General features: G+C 44.8%; 1 protein-coding gene across 2 annotated transcripts in view; it reads left to right on the top strand.

The window, feature by feature from the left end:
• The window catches only part of DIS3L2 (DIS3 like 3'-5' exoribonuclease 2), a 385,644-nt gene that overhangs the window by 276,948 nt on the left and 90,804 nt on the right, over nt 1-17,892 (top strand). For both annotated transcript variants that reach the window (XM_032277907.1, XM_032277908.1), the window contains exon 11: nt 6,500-6,612. In XM_032277907.1, coding sequence (XP_032133798.1) covers nt 6,500-6,612 — 113 coding nt within the window. The remainder of the gene's footprint in view (nt 1-6,499; nt 6,613-17,892) is intronic.

Here is a 17,892-nt window from a genome sequence, read left to right as displayed (position 1 = left end):
GGACTTCACCAGACAGCAGTGAGTTTTAAGTCACCTGAGGTATGCAGGCACAGGCTGGGTGCTCTCTTGCAGACCTGGTATGGAGCAGGCTCCGTGCCTGCGTGGCCAGTTAGGCAGGGTTTACAGTCCTTTCAGCCCAGAGAAGCAGGGGGCCTGCCCTATATTTTTTGTTACTTTCTTTTTCATTCAGTAATCTCAGTCACTGTGGGCCCAGCCCTTTCCCTGCCCATCATGCTGATTACAGAGAGTCAGGAGGTAGTTCATGATCTGCATGCAGTAAATGGGGGTGGAAGAGTTGAGAAGCTGTAGGAAGACACAGAAGAGGATCGAGCCTTGGTCTAGGTCATCAGGGCAGGCCTACCAGAAGACATGACTTTAAGTGATAGTTTGAAGGACAGTGGCAGTTGCCAGGAAGAGAATAGAGAGAACTGTGGGAGCCCCTTGGGTGCGAGCACTGGAGTTCCCATAGGAGTTTCATCGAAGTGTCTTGGGGGTGTAGCTGTCATTAATGGGTGAAGGTCAGGAAAGTCAGAGCATGCACAGAACAGACCCACATGATGAGCAGCTTGGTTGGTATCAGCTCCTTGTGAAGTGGTGATGGAGGATGGTGTATAGGGGAGGAGTGGAAGAAACAAGTCCATAGGATGAGAGGGGTGAGGAAAAGCCGGGCCAGGCAGGCCAGGGAAGCGGGGTCTGGGCTGCATGCTCAGGGCAGCAGGGGCTCTGGAGGGTGTAGACAGTGAGGCAACAGGTAGATTGTGTTTGGAAAGGGCACTGTCTTCACTATGGAAAATGAGTTTGAGGAATGGCAGGGAGAGCAACAGGAGGTTGTTAGGTATTTCTTAAAAGGAGCCGTGGTCTTGGCCAAGGTGACAGTGGTGGGAAGGAAGACATATGGGCAGATGTGAGAGATGTATGGAAGGTAGAATCCGAATGATTGGTCGACACAGGCCTGAGAAAGTCCCAGGTTTCTTGTTGGTTTAGGCAAACATGGGTGTCACCTTTGATTTAGTGAGGGGCGAGCCCACTTCCTGGGACAGGAAACACAGGTAGAGAAATGGTTTTGCTGAGGGTAGGGGCTTATGGAGGTATGAGTGTGATGTGACCATGGGACAGGTGAGTGACAATTCCCAGTAGACGTTTGTATACCTCTATCTGGATCTCAGAGAAGTCTAGGCTGGTGACATATAGTTAGAAGACCAAAGCACAGAAATGAGGTTTGAACCCCTGGAAGTGGATCAGACAATCCAAAGTGAAGGGGTGGAATTAGAAGAGAAGGCAGCCTGGGGCAGAGCATGGAGGCCGGGCATGCCACACACAAGGGATACAGAGAGGCAGAGAAACTTGAAGAGGAGCAGCCGTGGAGCTTAGACACCCAGAGTGGGGACCAGAGCTTAAGGAGGAGTGTCTCAAGGTGTGGGAGTGTCACCAAGCTTCAGATGCTGCTATAAGGTCAGGTCTGCAGAGGTTTGGATTTAGTGCACAGAGGTTATCTGTTCAGGCTGCTATAACAGAATACTGTAGTCTAGATGGCATAAAGAAATAAAACAACGGATTTATTCCTCACGGTCCTTGAGGCTGGGAAGTCCAAGATCAAGATGCTGGCAAATCCACTGTCTAGTGAGGGCCCACTTCCTGGTTCACAGAACAGCACCTTCTCATTGCGTCCTTACATGTTAGAAAGGATGAGAGAACTCTCTGGGGTCCCTTTTATAAGGCACTAATCCTATTTGTGAGGGATCCACCTCTGTGGCCTAATCACCTCCCAGAGGTCCACCTCCTGATGCCATCACATTGAGGATTAGATTTCAACATATGAATTGGCAGGGAGTGGGGAGACTGGGGGGAACAAACATCTATTACAGCACATAGTATTGTTTTATGTGAGGAGTTTCCTGCTGATGTCAAGAAAAGTCTCTGTCACCACTGTAACCACTGTGCACTCTCAGCAGTGGGTCAGAGTGAATGAAGTGACCCAAGTCTGAAAGGCTCTTATCTCACTGCTGATAAGGGAAGTCCCCACCTATAGTAGGTGACCACCCTGGTAGTGTTCATTCCTGGCACAGGCCTCTTGAGTAGTTCAGACAGTCTCTGTGCTACCGGCTAAAAATGACTATAAACTAGAGATTTAGAAAGAAATTGTTTAGATTTTAAAGTGTTCCATCTAATTAAATAGAGCTGGAGTTAATGGCTTAGTGGTTGTTCTGTATTCAGGCCCTGCTACAGGTAGTTAAGGAGACTGGCAGTGGGAACCAAAAGAGCCTTCAGGGACAGGAATATGGCTGTGAACAAGGATGGGAAAAGTCTCTGCCAGGACGTCTGAATCCAAAGCCGAGAATGTGGCTTCCACGGAGTTATGAGAGATAGGGAGGGATTTTGAGCTGTGGTCCACTGAGATGAAAAATTGAGTTGTATCATCTTGTCCTGGAGTTGCAATGACAGTGTATGGGAGGGGTAATGAAAGGAGCAAAGGCTCTGAACTCAGCCTGGTTTTGAATCTGGGATTTCTCACTTTTAGCCAGGTAACTGGAAAAGTGACTGAGAAGCTCTTTGCATCTCAGATAATTCATCTGAGCAAAACGATTTGCAAAGCTGTAGTCAAAGTTAGCTTGTGTGTGGAGCCCCTGGCACAGAGGAGACATTTCATAAATGGTCACTCCTGGTATCTTTATTATCATTTTTATGATCATCACTGTCCGTGTTACACTTAGGTATTTGTTATGGATCACAAAACACTTTCAAATGTTCTCACTGATTGCAGTTCAGCTTCCTCCTATACACTTTAATCATCATGTGGGTGTATCTGTGGGCCCCATTAGACTGAGAGCTCCTTAAATGGAGGGATCCCCACTCACGGATGTCTATTGTGGGTATAAACTAGAGGATCCATGTGAGGAATGACTTCCTCTACCAGACAGAGCTCTTCAGAAAGAGAGCAGGTGGCTTCAAGAAGATGTCAACTTCCTACCCTTGAGGATATGTCAGGGCCACCTGGCAGGGACACTGTGGGGGAAGTGGCTGCACTGGCTGGGAGGCTGGCTTCAAAGAGGTGGTTTCTAAACTCTGCTTTATAATCTGTTAGTGTTTTAATTGGATGAAGCTGTTCTGATGTCCTGTCAAGTTCATTCAAAGGAGTGTTTGTACTCATCTAAGTTTGTGGACCCTGGGCAATGTGAGCCAGACGTGGCTGCCTGGGGGATCCGTCCTCTCTCTGCCCTGACTGCTCTTTAAACACATAGACTCATCTTAACCCTGGCAGAAGAAAGTTTTAAATTTAAAAATGTTTTAAAAGAATGCTTTTATATGAAAGACAGTATCTTTTAAAATATCAAATTTGTCTTAAACATTTTGGCAGTGTATGCTATGTAACTTTGGGATTTATATTTTCTCTTTCATAGAGTAAAAACTTCAATGCCACTACCTCGAGAGTTCTGCAAGTTCACATTATGTAAACATATATAATAAAATATTTACTTAGGGTTTCCATAAAAAAGATCCAGAGCGGAGAATAAGAGAGCTTCTCTTTGCTGGTTTCAGAGGCTCTGCTGGGAATTCTAAGTGAAATGTAAGCCTCTTGAATATATTTTCATTGGCCTCCTTCATATTTTATCTCCTGTAATGAACTGTCAGTTTGTCAATTTTGACTGAGGACAGAAAGTTCATGTGTAGTAACAACACAGAAACTGGATTTAAAATTATGGCTTATATCATGATGTAATAATCCTCTCTCTTGTCCTTTAGTCAATATTTACCTGTTAGGCCAATATATTATAATGCTGACTTCAAAAGAAGACACTTTGTTTTACCTTCTCTGAGTGTTGGTTTTAGATACTTGAAATATCAAAACTGGAAGTTGAGCCGTCTGAGACTTTTGGCTGAATTCACGTAAAGTTCAGTTCCTCGATCGCAGGGCAGGTTTCACTGCTCCCAGTGACCTAGCGACACAGCTGCGTGCCTGTCAGAATGAGGCAGCTAAACTTGGAGTCATGCTGGTTACTCTCAGCTTTCCAGACAGTCCTCTCCTCTATGGGAAACAGATCTGTTATGTTACCCCATAGCAGCTGGGATCTCTTAAGTAGAGTCATTCCTTTATGTATTACAGCTACAGGATTGGGCAGAAAAAACCCGAAGAAGGTGGCCTCTGAGTGTCACACCAGATAAAGAATAGGGAATCTTAAATTCCTTTCCTTGCCTGAACCCCTTTTTCAAGCACCCCATGTTTAAGCATTTTTCCATTTTAAAAACTGAGGGAAGAATTATCCCCCAGTGAAGAACGAATAGGAGGATAATAAATAGCTACACAATCTGCAGATAAAATATGTGATGCCTTAGGACGGATCATTCAGGGCACCAAAGGAGCAAACAGCAATGTGTTAATAAGTTCTTCAAAGCCAACATGGGGATGTGCCAGGACTCTGTCAGTGAGTCATAATGGAAAGGGAATTTATCTACTCATTAACCGCCAAGTCCACAGGTAGACTAGTTTCAGGCTCAGCTGGATCCTGAAGTTCAAATGAGGTCATAATTCTTCTTTTCTTTCTTAGACTATTATTTTCTATTTTTGCATGATTATGTAGCATAGATGTTTCCTGGCAGCTCCAGGTTTATATGGTCCTTAGTGCCTGGAATCTCAGGAGAGAGACCCTCTTTCCTGAAGTTCATGTCATTTATCAAGTGTATTGTTCAACTTAAGCAAATTCAGCACTAAGCTTGTATCCTCCATGTGCTTCTGTCTGCCCATTGTGTATCTTCAAACTGTATACTTAATTTATTTTATTATTTTATTTTTTTGAGACCTGTCTGTCTCCCAGGCTGGAGTGCAGTGGCACAATCTCAGCTCACTGCAACCTCTGCCTCCCAGGTTCAAGTGATTCTCCTGCCTCAGCTTCCTGAGTAGCTGCAACTACAGGTGTGCGCCACCATGCCTGGCTACTTTTTGTATTTTTCGTAGAAATGGGGTTTTGCCATGTTGGCCAGGCAGGTCTCAAACTCCTGGCCTCAAGTGATCTGCTCACCTCAACTTCTCAAAGTGCTGGGATGACAGGCATCAGCCACTGTGCCCAGCCTATATACTTATTTTACATGTATACTCTTTTTTGTAATCTGTTCATTTTGTACATTTTCATACACTCATATATGAATGTGTATATTTTTATTTTCACATACACTATATTTGATAGATTATTTACAGGATATTCAAGAATAAATCTTAAGTTGATAACCTAACTACCCTCCCTCACTTAAGGTATAGTTCTAACAGCCTTGTTCTTCTGACCAACTCTGGTAAAACTGGCAGGAAGTGCAGGGCCTGTTGAAAGACAGCTCCACCAGGAAGGGAAGGAGCAGTTCTAAAAGGAAAAAAAGGGAAGTCCTTTACCAGAGGGAAAGGACTATTGATTCATTCATTCAACAAGTACTTCTTGAGGACTTATTGTGTGCCAGGCACACTTTCAGGCCCTGGGCGTACAACAGTGAACATTACACAAAAGGCCTTACTTGCTGGAGTTTACATGGTAGGGAGAGAGGCATATAACAAACACGCAAGCTGATAGAGATATGTTGTGATATCTGGTAGTGACGAGAGCTCTGAAGAAAGACCATGACAAGCAGCAACAGATGTGGAGTAGGTGCTTTATAGTGCAGGTGGAGGGAACCAGGGGTGTGTATGTGAGGGGTGGGGAGTTAGGGGAGGCAGACAGGTGGAGGAAACAGCAGGGAGGGGCAGAGGAGTCTCTTCTTGTTTTGGGATTCTCTTTTAGTTGACCCAAATAAAGTCAGCAAGATTTTGACAGGCAGATCCTGTTGAGACCATCCCAAGCATAGGAAAAAGTATGAGCCAAGCCAACGTCTGAATGGCTTGAGGGAAGATCTGTTCAGGGAATGGAAAGAGGTTTCCCATGACAGCTGCATGCAAAGCATGTGAAGGATGGGGCTGAGGTCGCTTGGGGTGTTACCCTGCAAGGACACAAATAACAGGCTAAGAGTCCCTTTACCAGACCCACAGTTAGAAAGATCGTAGAAAAATGTGAAGGGCCTGATGGGGAGGCACAGAGGCAAGGTAGGGCAGCCAGGTTTGGGGTGAATAGGGCAATGGCCAATGGGAAGGAAGGGCAGAGCTTTCAGAGGCTGCCTCTGCAGGATTTGGGAATTAATTCACTTCTAGTGACCTAAAAGGATTGTTCATCATTGAGAATGAGCCATATCTTCTTATATTTACTCAAAGATAAGAAGCCTTTAGAATTGGGTAACATCTTGTGAAAGTGGTTAATCTTGTTTATTCACAAGAACAATTTCATCGTCTTTTGCTGTACAATGGGGAAAGCGACAGTAGTGTGAGTCACAGGGGTAAGTGACCAAAGAAGGAAGCAAGCAAAACATGGCAGCCTACACTGCAGGTCCTGTGGCCTCTGGGAGTGACATATATTCTAGGAAAGGACTCCTGGGAGGGAATGCTGTGGCCTTCCATGCTAGCCTGATAGTCCTTCTCATGCATTTACAGGCAGCTTTGAAGTGGGAGTTCACATTGCCGACGTCAGTTACTTTGTTCCAGAGGGATCCGATCTGGATAAAGTGGCTGCTGAGAGGGCCACAAGTGTCTACCTGGTTCAAAAGGTAAAAATCCATTTCTAGTTTCTTTTTTCTTCCTGTGTTTATTTGTTTCTTTCCCTGGAAAAGTGTGTGCTCTCTGTTATTGCATGTTCTCCTGAAAGAGAAGCCAAAGGAAGACACAGGTGCTCATCTGAGGCCTTATCCCAGAATGGCCCAACCACGTAAGTAACTGACAAATACTGTTTCAGAAAGAAAGGAGGCAAAATACCTGCTTTCAACTGATTGTTCTAAAGCAGGGCTTGGCAAACTCAGCCCACACCAGCCACTAGTTTTTGTGAGGTTTTATTGGAACTCAGCCACATGCATTTGTTCATATACTGTGGCTGCTTTCACACTACTTCAGCAGAGTGGCATGACAGTTTCCTATTAATGTAGGCCCTTTAAGGAATTGTTTTCAACCCCTGTTCTAAAGGCAGGGAAGCCAGTCTGGTCCTGACCTGCCCATTACAAAATAGCTGTGGAAGTCTCCGAGATGGAAAAGTGAAGGGAGATGAGGAGGAGTTTGAGCTTTTCCTTCTCCTCCTGATGGCACCACTTCTGGTTAGTTACTAAGTGTCTGCAGACCTCCATAGACTCATCTATGAAATGAAAGGATTGGATAGATTCATCTCAAAACATCCCCTCCATTCTGTGTACCTGTACCTGGCATGTCCAATAGGTAACCATGAGAATCCATTCCTTTAACAAGTATATATTGAACACCAATTATCTGGTGAACACTGCAGTAGGCTTAGAGACAAGGGTGAATAAGACACCAAAAGTGATTGAGTTCTGCCCTCCACACTGTGGTGCATGAATTCTGCCAGGTTTCTTTCTCTTCCTTCCTTCCTCTGATCCTCTGCTCATTTGCTCATCTTCCTTCTTGGCTGTATCTGGACTTCCACTTCCTTTCTAGCTTTTTAAAATTCAGCTGTCCAGTTTGGAATTGCTACCTATACTAGCTTGAACCTTCCTGCCTCCCAAGCCCATGCCCTAGGACCTGATTCTGGTATTTGCTCATTGACTGCCCTAAGGTCAGAGGAAGATCCCCTCCATCTACACTCACACACCAAGGCACTCTGGGAGCTGGATACCCTTTGTCTGGCCTCATCTCTCAGGGACAAGAAACTAGCTCAGGTGTCAAGCCTCCTCCATTCTGGGAACTCCCAAATGTCATTGCCCAGGGAAAGGATATTCTTTCTGCTGCCTCATCTGGGCAGCAGCTACCATGTGTGCTCACACAGCTGGTAGAAGGAAAAGCCAGGCTCTGAGTATGCCCCAACATGCAGCAGGAAGGTGGATTTCCTGGTAGGTCCCTGCACTCTAACTACTGCCTCTCTAACTCCTGGGTAAATACACCTGGCTACCTGCCCTACAAAGAATGATTTAGAGGGGTGCCATCCTGTAGGTTTGAAGAAACCACCAGCATAGGGAACCTGGAGAGACTGTGGAAAGGTGGATTAACATACAAATCTCAGCACAAACATTGAGGCATGTCTGCAAGACAGCATTCCTCTTCTCTCAGTTCTTTCTGGTATCTCTTCCCTTCTTCACATCTTTCCAAAAAAGTACTTAAGAACTTGTGCTTCTCACCTCTTAAACCCTTATTTCCTGCTGTTCCCAAGAAGGGACTGGCCTTTTTGTAGGTATATTGTCTAGATGCTGTCAGGGCAGGCCACTAGGAGTCTATGTACTGCTCACCCTGGAAATGTCCCCACCTTATGGTCCCAGGGAAGCCAACCCCGTACTCCTATCATGCCTGGCTCTGGCCATAGGGGAGGCCTAGTCACATCCTGCCAGTATAAAGGAAGCTGTGGATCTTTATAAGAGCCAGTGTTCTCCTGTGCTCTGTTTTCTTCCCAGCTAGAGGTCTGAATAGTGTCACTGACTATGTAATGTCAGTTCTGCCTCCTGGATGGCCTGTGGCACTACTTCCTACCTACTACCTCCCCATCACATCATTGCCCAGGATACCCAGTGAATATACCCATGAACAGGAGGGTGTTCAGACACAGAGATTGAGGAGCTATACCCACATTCCAAATAGAGAATTGGCTTGGGAGCTCAAGAGTTGTAAGTCCACCCAGGGGTTTCTTGGCCTCCCCCTCTTTCCTGTGGAACCCACTTCTCTCTCAGAGCTACCACAGCTTTCACGTGGCTGTCATCTAAGATTCCCACAGATGCCTATCTTTGTGCTCTGATGCACAGGATTAGGACACCTCTCACCTCAGCCATACCTGGCAGCACATGTGACAGACATGTGGAAGGTGGATTTCCAGACATAACTCTACCAGTTGCAATAATCCATAATGTCATTTGTCCTTTGAATATTCCAGACATACACAAGCATGAAAAGCACAGAAGCTCTCCTGGACAGGTAGGTTGTCACGAGTGGATTATCATTTATTTCCCCAGCCCAGCCTTGTCTAGTCCTCCAGCATCCCAAGACCTAACGCATCATCCTGGACCACTGTACACCATAGCTGTCATGCTAGCCTTAAGAAGGGTGCTGATATGGTTTGGCTGTGTACCCACCCAAATCTCGTCTTGAATTATAGTTCCTATAATCCCCATGTGTTGTGAGAAGGACCCAGTAGGAGGTAATTGAATCAGGGGGTGGTTACCCCCATACTGTTTTCATGATAGTTCTCATGAGAGCTGATGGTTTTATAAGGGCTTTTCCCCCTTTGCTCGGCACTTCTTCCTTTTGCCATGTGAAGAAGGGCATGTTTGCTTCCCCTTCCACCATGATTGTAAGTTTCCTGAGGCCTCCCCAGCCCTGTGGAATTGTGAGTCAATTAAACCTCTTTTCTTTGTAAATTACCCAGTCTCAGGCAGTTCTTTATAGCAGCATGAGAGTGGACTAACCCAGGTACATTCTAGAATTTTTAGCTACACTTCTAGCAAAGCGCCTACTTGATGCCCACAAAGGTATTGGTACTTCTGGAGCAAAAGCTATCTAGGAAAACGCAAAAGTTTCTAGGATTTCTGGTATTTACCAAATGTTACCGAGAGGTCCTCTCATGTTTTCAACTTGTCCACCCTGAAAACTAACCTCTCCAAAGGGAAGAGACTAGTCTAGGCTTTGAATGCAGCCATATCCTCTATGGGCTGAAGATCCTGTTGCCTGTGGCCCAAGTTTAGTTCCCTCAGTGTAGCTGAGCCTAACAGTTGACAGTGATGCTTCAACCCCATGGTAGAAATCACCCTGTCTGAGACACTTTGCTCCTGCTACAAAGGGAGCTAGCCTAAATGGGCTCTCTTGTCCCAGAGGAAAGCCAGAGCTGTCATCTACCATGGCTGCCTTCAATATGTGAAGGCCCTGCCTAGGAAGACCAGGCACCTCCTCTCCCCTGCCCCAGGACAGTACTCTCTGGATCACTGCAGCCTAGAATATTGGAGCAAACCCTAGCTCCACCTGCTCCAGGAGAATTGGACAGCTGGTTTCTTCAGAGGTTCGGCTTTGCCTTCTATTCACGTTAGATGATCAGAACCACCATGTACATGTTTTCTGCCATCCCAGAAATGAAAATACTGAATGGAGAGGAAGACAGAGTTGATCAGAGCCAGGAAACTCTGAGTCAGAAGCTGTGTGATCATCAAAACCCAGTTCCAGGTAACTGTGTCATGGGCAATACGTAATCTCTATGCACAGTGATGCCTGAAAGACCCAGCACCTTCAGTGAGCAATTAGTGAGAATAGCTAGCTGTGTCGTCATCGGAGTAGGGGGAATTCTGTTTGACACATTTGCTTGTGTCAAACATACTATATCCCTACCTGACCTTTGTGGCTAGCTTAAGGCTAAATGCAATGTTTTAGAATTTCTCTTTGACCCCCATCCCTCACAATGTCTGTGACACCTGTGTCCAAGCTCTGGGCAGATATTGGCAGCTTAAGAGAATGCAGCACAAACTTCTGACCCACAAGTATCCCTCATGAGCATATGAGCACATCCCTTCCTGACCCCCATGGCCATGAAGCCATGGCCATGTACCAGCTGCTGTATCCTCTTTTTATAACTAGGAATTACTTTTCAAAATCAGAAAATGAAAAAATCAAATTGGGTTAAATAATTAAGCATGTTTCCTTTTCTGTTTCCTTTGGTTTTATGTTCGTCACAGTTCTAGAATTTCTAGACTGGGAATTTCTGTGGGACTACAGAGTTGGGGCTCTGCTTCTGAGTTCTGAAAGTGGGGAGCTGGGTGGAGGAAGGGCCCGCATGCCTCCACTGCCCAGCACTGCCTCCAGCTTGGCAGGCACAAGTGGCGCCGGCCCGCAACCTTGGACAGCAGCAGCTGTGCGCTCTGATTCCTTTGAACCGCTGCTCTGACCTTTCTTCCTACTCATTTTTGTTTCTTAAAGGACTGGGTCCAGGAACTTTTCTGCCGTTTTCACTTAACTTTGCCTATAAAGGTCTTCTGAAAAGCTGGATGAGCTGAGTTTTCATCCTCCAGATTCTTTGCTTTGTCGCTTGGCACAATCATTTCTCCCAGCTTCATCACACAGGGGAAGGGGGTCTGGGGTTCCAGTTGGTTTCCCACCTACAGGGGATGTGGCATTCAGATCTATAAGTGACTGATGCCAGAAGTGCAATCTAAGCTCATTATCTAAACTCTAATTTGGGGATTAACCAATAGAATATGACTGTATACAGTGTAACAGGTCTCAGGTCCAAATACCATCTCACTGACTTTTAAAATGAAATTCTTTTGTTGAGATTTTGCTCACAGTAATAAGCATTTGGTTATTCTTATTAACAATCGGGTATACTTAGGTGGAAAAATAAATTTAAATAGTGTCCATTTAAATATCAGAAAAAAACTTTTTGACAAAAGATGGTTCTGTTAGAACAGGGGACAGCTGTCCACCTGAACTTTGGCCTGTCCTTCTCAGAAGGACACCACATTTACTCAGTTAATGCCTCTCAAATGTCCTCTCTGGGATTTAAATATAATGTAATTACAAAGCTTAAGGTAATTTAGAAATAAGCAAATTAAGCTTTAAAAGTAAAAGAAAACCTAAACAGTTGAAACCTAAACCTAAATTTTCTGCCTGTTGGCCCAAGCATTCATGTTATTTTAGGTGTGAAACAGCTCTAGTGAAAGTTCGCCCATAAATCTCTACAATATTTTATTGGTACTGCTTTATAATAGAGATCAAAGATTGGGATTGGAAGCCTGTCTTAATGTAGAGTCCAAAGAGTTTTAAGATGTTTCTTTCTGACACCAGCAGGTTTTCAGAGTGTTGATGTTTTGTTAATGTCAAACTGTGTAGCAAAGAGTTGATCAAATTCTGAATTCATGGAAGTGTTGATATGGAAAAGAAAACTCTTTAAACAGAGATGTTGGCTGGCAAGTGAATTATCTGTCTCCTTTAAGTTATTTCAGTGTGTAAGTGGGGAGCTAGCTGAGTGTACCTTGTTGTTAAAACCTCAAAGTCCTTGGAGAAAAGGGGAAAAGTTACCAATTCTCAGACTGCAGATATGGGCTGTCATGGCCAATGGGCACTGAGGGCATGAGGGAGTGTGGGCGGGGAGCCAGCAAAGGCCTGTGCTGAAAGGGGTGGAAGAGGCCCTGCAAGCCCTCCAGGTAGTGGAGAAGCCCCTATGGCTTGGCTTGTGGGTATCTGGATCCCACATCACTGCTAGTCCTTCCTGCTCCTCCTTGCCTGAATGATTGATTCTTCCCCTCTGTGGCCCTTTGTGTTGGTCACAGGGCTGTCCTGGCTAACCTGCTGCTGAACTTGGCCAGCCTGCCCGCTGTGGCTTTAGCAGATGTTTCTGCTCTCTGAGGCTAATGTAAGGTTTTATAGTCTTGTTGGTACCCCCACCCAGCTGCTTTGGGCAGTAGTGTATTTACCCAAATGATCAGTTTCTCTCTACTCAGACCTGGTCCAGAATGCTTAGAAAGTCAGCATCTTATCATCAGTGTCCCTTTTCTCCATGGCCAGCTTTTAAGCTCTGCCCTGACTCAACTTTGGTCCTGGCCGTGAAGCATGCTTAAGAGGACTTAGCATCCCTCAAGCCCCGTTTCCTTTTCTGCTGCATGAAGTACTTATCAGTCTTCATCCACTTGGTATTTATTGAGTACCAGCTGTGTGCCATGTTCCAGGGATGTAAAGATGAGACAGATTCTGGTTTTGCCCTGGGGAAGTCAGAGGAGGTGCACAGGTAGGAAACACCTGCAGTGCGTCAGGCTGTCTTCAGGTACAGAAGTGCCCCAAAGCTGAGGAGGTGTTAGAGAAGAGAGAGAGGTTGTATCTGCCTGGACTGGTAGTGGGAGAGGAGCTTCTGCAAGGGCCAAGAAGGCTTCACAGACCAATTGTGCTTTGAACAGTGTTTCACATTTTGAGTAGAAAATTTCTAGATAGACAAAAGTGGGCAAGGAGGACATTCCAGGCAGAGGCTAGAAAAAGCATGAAACGTTCAAGGAGCAGTATGCCGTTTGGAATTGCTGAGGTGTGAGTTGTAGAGACAGCCAAGGATAAAGTTACAAAGAGAGGCCTGGAGTGGTAGGCGAAGGAGCTTGGATTTTGAGGGTAAGTAGGGAAGTGATACGGTCTCCTTCGACCAAGATAGAAAATCACCTTAGTACCTGTGTGGTTGAAGGTTAGTGAGGCCAGAGGCAGGAAAATTGTCATCAGTACCAGGACCCTTTCCCCAGTCACCTGCTCTTGAGGCAGAGAGTAACTACCCCAACACAAACAGAGATCTTTGCTCCCAAAATCTTATGAGAGTTTACCAATGTGGTATTGTCTAACTAGACCCCAGAAAAACTAGGACAATCAATGTCTTCAGCCTAGTGCCAAATGGAGATTCTAAACAAGCAGCATTTTAGTGACTCCAAATTGCAGTTTCTTCCCAATTCTGGCAATATCACGTAAGAAGTAGGGAGAAGCAAAAGACAGGGAAAACAGAGAAGCTAGCTTCCCACTGTTGCCTTTGCTGTCTTCTCAGAAATAGGGTCCTTCTCCACCTTCCCCCTGGGGAGCTCTTGAGCACCTGTGACCTTAGCCACTGAATATAGAGGGGCCAGGCTTTTCTAAAAACCTCTTGGCTCCATTGAACCCTCTAGGCCCTCCTTCATTTACAGGACATGCAAAAGTCCATTTACCAAATTCCTTAACTATTGGGAAGGCAAAGGCAGTGTGGCCTAATATAAATGGAATTGCAGATTCTCATTAAGTGGAGATTAGTAAGAAGATGCAGAAATCTGAAGAATAAATAAGTCTTATCTAGAATAATTTCTACTCCAGAATTGTTACTGGTTTTTATCCTGAGAGAAGAAGAGAGACATATCCACACTTGAACAGTGGAAGGAGGAGAAGAAAAGACTCATTTGAGAGAGTTAGAATGTTAGACCTAGGCTTAGGAAGTGATTGGATGTAGACGGAAGAGAGAGGAGAGTGAAAAATCACAGGTTAATCCCAGCTGTATTCTGGGGGTAGGGGTGAGGAGCATGGGGAGGCATGGGTGTGGTGTTTGTGACTTTGATGGTTTTGAGGGAGGGGTGGTTATTTGTTTCCTTGCTTATTTAACTTCGGCAGAATGCTGCTGTTAACAGAGGTGGGAAATGTAGACATGGGAACAGGCGAAGAAGAGGGGAAATGCTGACCTTTGTCTTCTCCATGTGGAGTTTGAAATATTCGTGGGACATCCAGTTCATGGTGTCCGGAGGTATGTGGAGTCACAAGGCCAGATGGCCAGGCCTTGGACAGGGAAGACGCTCATTGTGAGATGGCAGGAGACCAGGGCACACATGTAAAGTGAGGGGTCCTGGGAGAAGTTGGCCAAAGGAAAGAGCTGGAAAGTTGCTTGCAAGGGATGGAGTCTGATGATCTGTTTTCTGTGTGAAGAAGAGTTGAGATTTTCTGCTGAGAACAATTGAGAAGGCAGTCAGGTAGGAGGTCTGAGGAGAGTAATAACATTTTGGGACCTCATCTGAGGGGCATAGGGAAGGAACTAACAAAGACAAGTGAACAGCCTGCCAACCCTCATGGAGGTAAGAACTAAGACAGCTTAGCAACTCATCTCCACACAGCCCAGGTCTCTATCACTGCTCGGCAAGGACTTGCAGAAGTTGGAAAGGCCGATTATAAGATCAGTCGTGGGCTTCGTGGAGCAGGGATAGTAGAAGTGAGGGAAATAAAGAACCTCGAAGGAATTATCCATGTGGTTCACACTATGTAGTGGAGTTAATGAGGACAAGTCTGGGGAAAAGGATCAAGGGGTCAGGGAGTGCATGAACATTTGCGCAGTGCTAATGATAGCCAGGAGTTTCTCAGCTCCTGGAGAGACCTTTCTTTTCCAGTCAGACATGATGTTCCACACTTATCCCCCTGGCCCAAAGGCTCTCAGGAACCATGGCAGGCCTCATGTAGCTGACCTGTGTGCGTGAACTGTTGCGCCATGGTCCAGGCGCATCTCCGCCTGACATAATGGGACTTGGATTCCAGAAAGCAGCTAATCAGAAGGGGCTGCCTGCCTCTCCTTTCCAGACCTCCTCCACAGGGATCCTGTTGTGCCTGGGGTTGTGGGAGAGCACATTCACAGTGACCCTGGCAGGAACCAGGCCCCATTTGTGAGAGGCTGTGATGTGCCAAACCACAGATGTGATTGTAACCTCTTAATTCCTTTTCCTTTGAAACACAGAGGAATAACCATCTATTTAGAAAACTGTATGCACATAAAGATGGTTTTCTATGAATTTCATCTGAATTATTTAAGACCTAGTGAATATCTTTTTCAAGGAATGCTTCTTAAAAATTAAATATAATTATACTAACCAAAAAGTTTTAATGTTCAGCTTTTTCATGAGCACTTAGATTGTGTGGTATCTGTCCATTGCAGTATGAATAATAAAATGTCTTCTGTGTAAGATACAGGACACCACACAGTTTTTATGGCCTGTGCAGCCACTGCATGTGCTGATAAGTTTTAGGAGGTAGTAGCCAAAGCAGCATAGCTTATATTTAAAATACTAGTTGCTTATGACTTTTTTGGTCAAGATGTTTAAATAGAAGTCTCTAGTGTATTTTATAAAATGTTTATGTGATGCAGTAAACGTAGGAAAAATGAGGTGGTCCATCTCCTGGACAGAGTCAGTCAGTTGTCTGCATACTGGAAGTGCCTACCATGCATCAGGTGCTGGAGAGAGAGGGGTGAGGCCTGGCCATTGCTCCTGAGAATTCATTGTCCGTGGCACTTGAGGCACCTGAAGAAGCTATTAGGACAGTGTGTAAATGCAGCGGAAGAGCAGGGAGATGGAGTAAGTAGCCGACTGTGTAGGACAGCCCCAAATCCTCTTTGAAAGAACAGGGGAGATGCACAAAACACAGCACGCACTCTGCCTGGGGGGTTTTGGATAAACCTTTTAGCAATAGAAATGAGCAGAAATTGAAAGGATGTGCAAGAATTTGCCAGCTGTAAAATGTCCAGAAAGGTGTTCTAGAAAGAGGGACCAGCACAGGCAAGGGCTGGAGCAGCACACAGGCAGGTGAAGGAGTCGCAATGGGAAGGCCTGTGTGACTGATGTCGCCAGTGCCCTGGGAGACGGCCAGGGCACAAGGCTGAAGGGGATGCCTGAGCCTGGTTATAGCACCTTGGACACCGTGGGCTGGCCAGTGAGCTGACTTTTATTGAGCATCTTCAGTATTGTTCTGCCAATAAGGAGACCACGACTCAAAATTTTACTAACTTGCCCAAATTGTACAAGAAGTGGTGGGCCCAAGATTAGCCCCCAAGTCTCTCAGGTGGCAAAGCGTTTGCCCTCTTTCCTGTACCATGCTGCTGCTGAGTCTGCATGTCACTGAGTTGGTAAAAACGTCTTTGGACCTTGCTGTATTTTTTTTAAGTGGTGAAGCCCTTTTTGCAAATAAAATCTGAACCCCAGACTCTATCATGTAGAAACAGATCAGGTTTTCACTAGATAATTAGCATACATTTATTTCATATTTAAGTTTGTAACACACCACCAATTAATGAACACAGTGACTTTCTTTTTAATAAGCTCTTTTATTTTGGAATGCTTGTAGTTGACAGAGAAGTTGCAAAGGTAGTACAGAATGGTCCCATGCCCAGTTCCTCCATGTTAACATCTTACATGACCATGCTTCATGTGTCCTAACTAAGAAACAGACATTGTTTGGATTTCACTAGTTTTTCCATCAGTGTTTTCTTTCTGTTTCAGGATCTAATTCTGGCCCAAGTTGTAATGACTTTCTTTTGACAAACACTACAATATGAAGTCAGGAATTATGATGCATAATCAAATGCTCAGCTTTGTGACTTAAAGTAAGATACTGCCTTGAACCCTTAGAAGACACCCTTACTATCTGTTAAAAAAAAAAAAAAAAAAAACAGGCATTAAACCCTGGACTAATATCATTGCAGCAAGTGTGCTAGGTGGCTGAGCAGTCAGTTACCAAAATACAGTTGATAGAACGAATTGTCAGTTAATGCAGCCCAGAGGAGGATGCAAGAACACACGCCCAACAAACTTGAGTTAGTGTCTTAGCTCGGGCCCCTATAACAACATGCGATAGCTTAAACAACAGAGATTTATTTTCTCCCAGTTTTGGAGGCCAGAATTTCCATATCAAGGTGTAGCCAATTCAGTTCTTGCGGAGGGCCTCTTCTTGATTTGCATATGGTTGTGCCCTCACGTGGCCTTTTCTCTGTGCCTATTCATGCAGAGAGAGTCTTGTGTCTCTTTCTCATAAAGTCACCAGGCCTGTTAGATCAGGTCTCCACCCCGTATCCTCATTTAACCTTACTTACCTCTGGAAGACCCTATCTCTATATGCAGTCACATTAGGGGTTAGGGCTTCAACATATAACTAGGGGTGGGGAGGGGAGGATGCCAGTTCAGTACCTAGTATAGCCCAAAGGCTGAGTATGTGAAATCTATAATTCAATACCATATTGAAGCTTTCTCCATTTTATGCACTATTTTTAAACAGGTGAAAATATATCATTTTATACAACACTTGACATATACAAGAAAATATTAAATATTTAGATTACATTCGAATGTATCATAAAATACTAGCAAAGAAAATATAGTATTAACTGAAAAGATGGTGCAAATGCAATGGCAAGAAACAGTTTCAAAAGTAGTTGTCTGTAAAAGCTGTTACCAAAAGCTGTTAGGAAAAGCTGTTACCAAAGTTATCAGGTAGTCATTAGGTTTCACATAGATGTTAAAAGATGAGGCATCCTTTAGAAATACCAAACAATTGTAAATTATTTGTTACTGGTGTAGGCCATGAGTTCTAGATTACTATTCCATACCAAAGATACTTAC

This window comes from Sapajus apella, unplaced genomic scaffold (genome assembly GCF_009761245.1).
Source record: "Sapajus apella isolate SASKATOON/1434 unplaced genomic scaffold, GSC_monkey_1.0 scaffold10, whole genome shotgun sequence".
Lineage (NCBI taxonomy): Eukaryota > Metazoa > Chordata > Mammalia > Primates > Cebidae > Sapajus > Sapajus apella.
The sequence above is the reverse complement of the archived record's forward strand: the minus strand, read 5'-3'. Positions and strand labels throughout refer to the sequence as shown.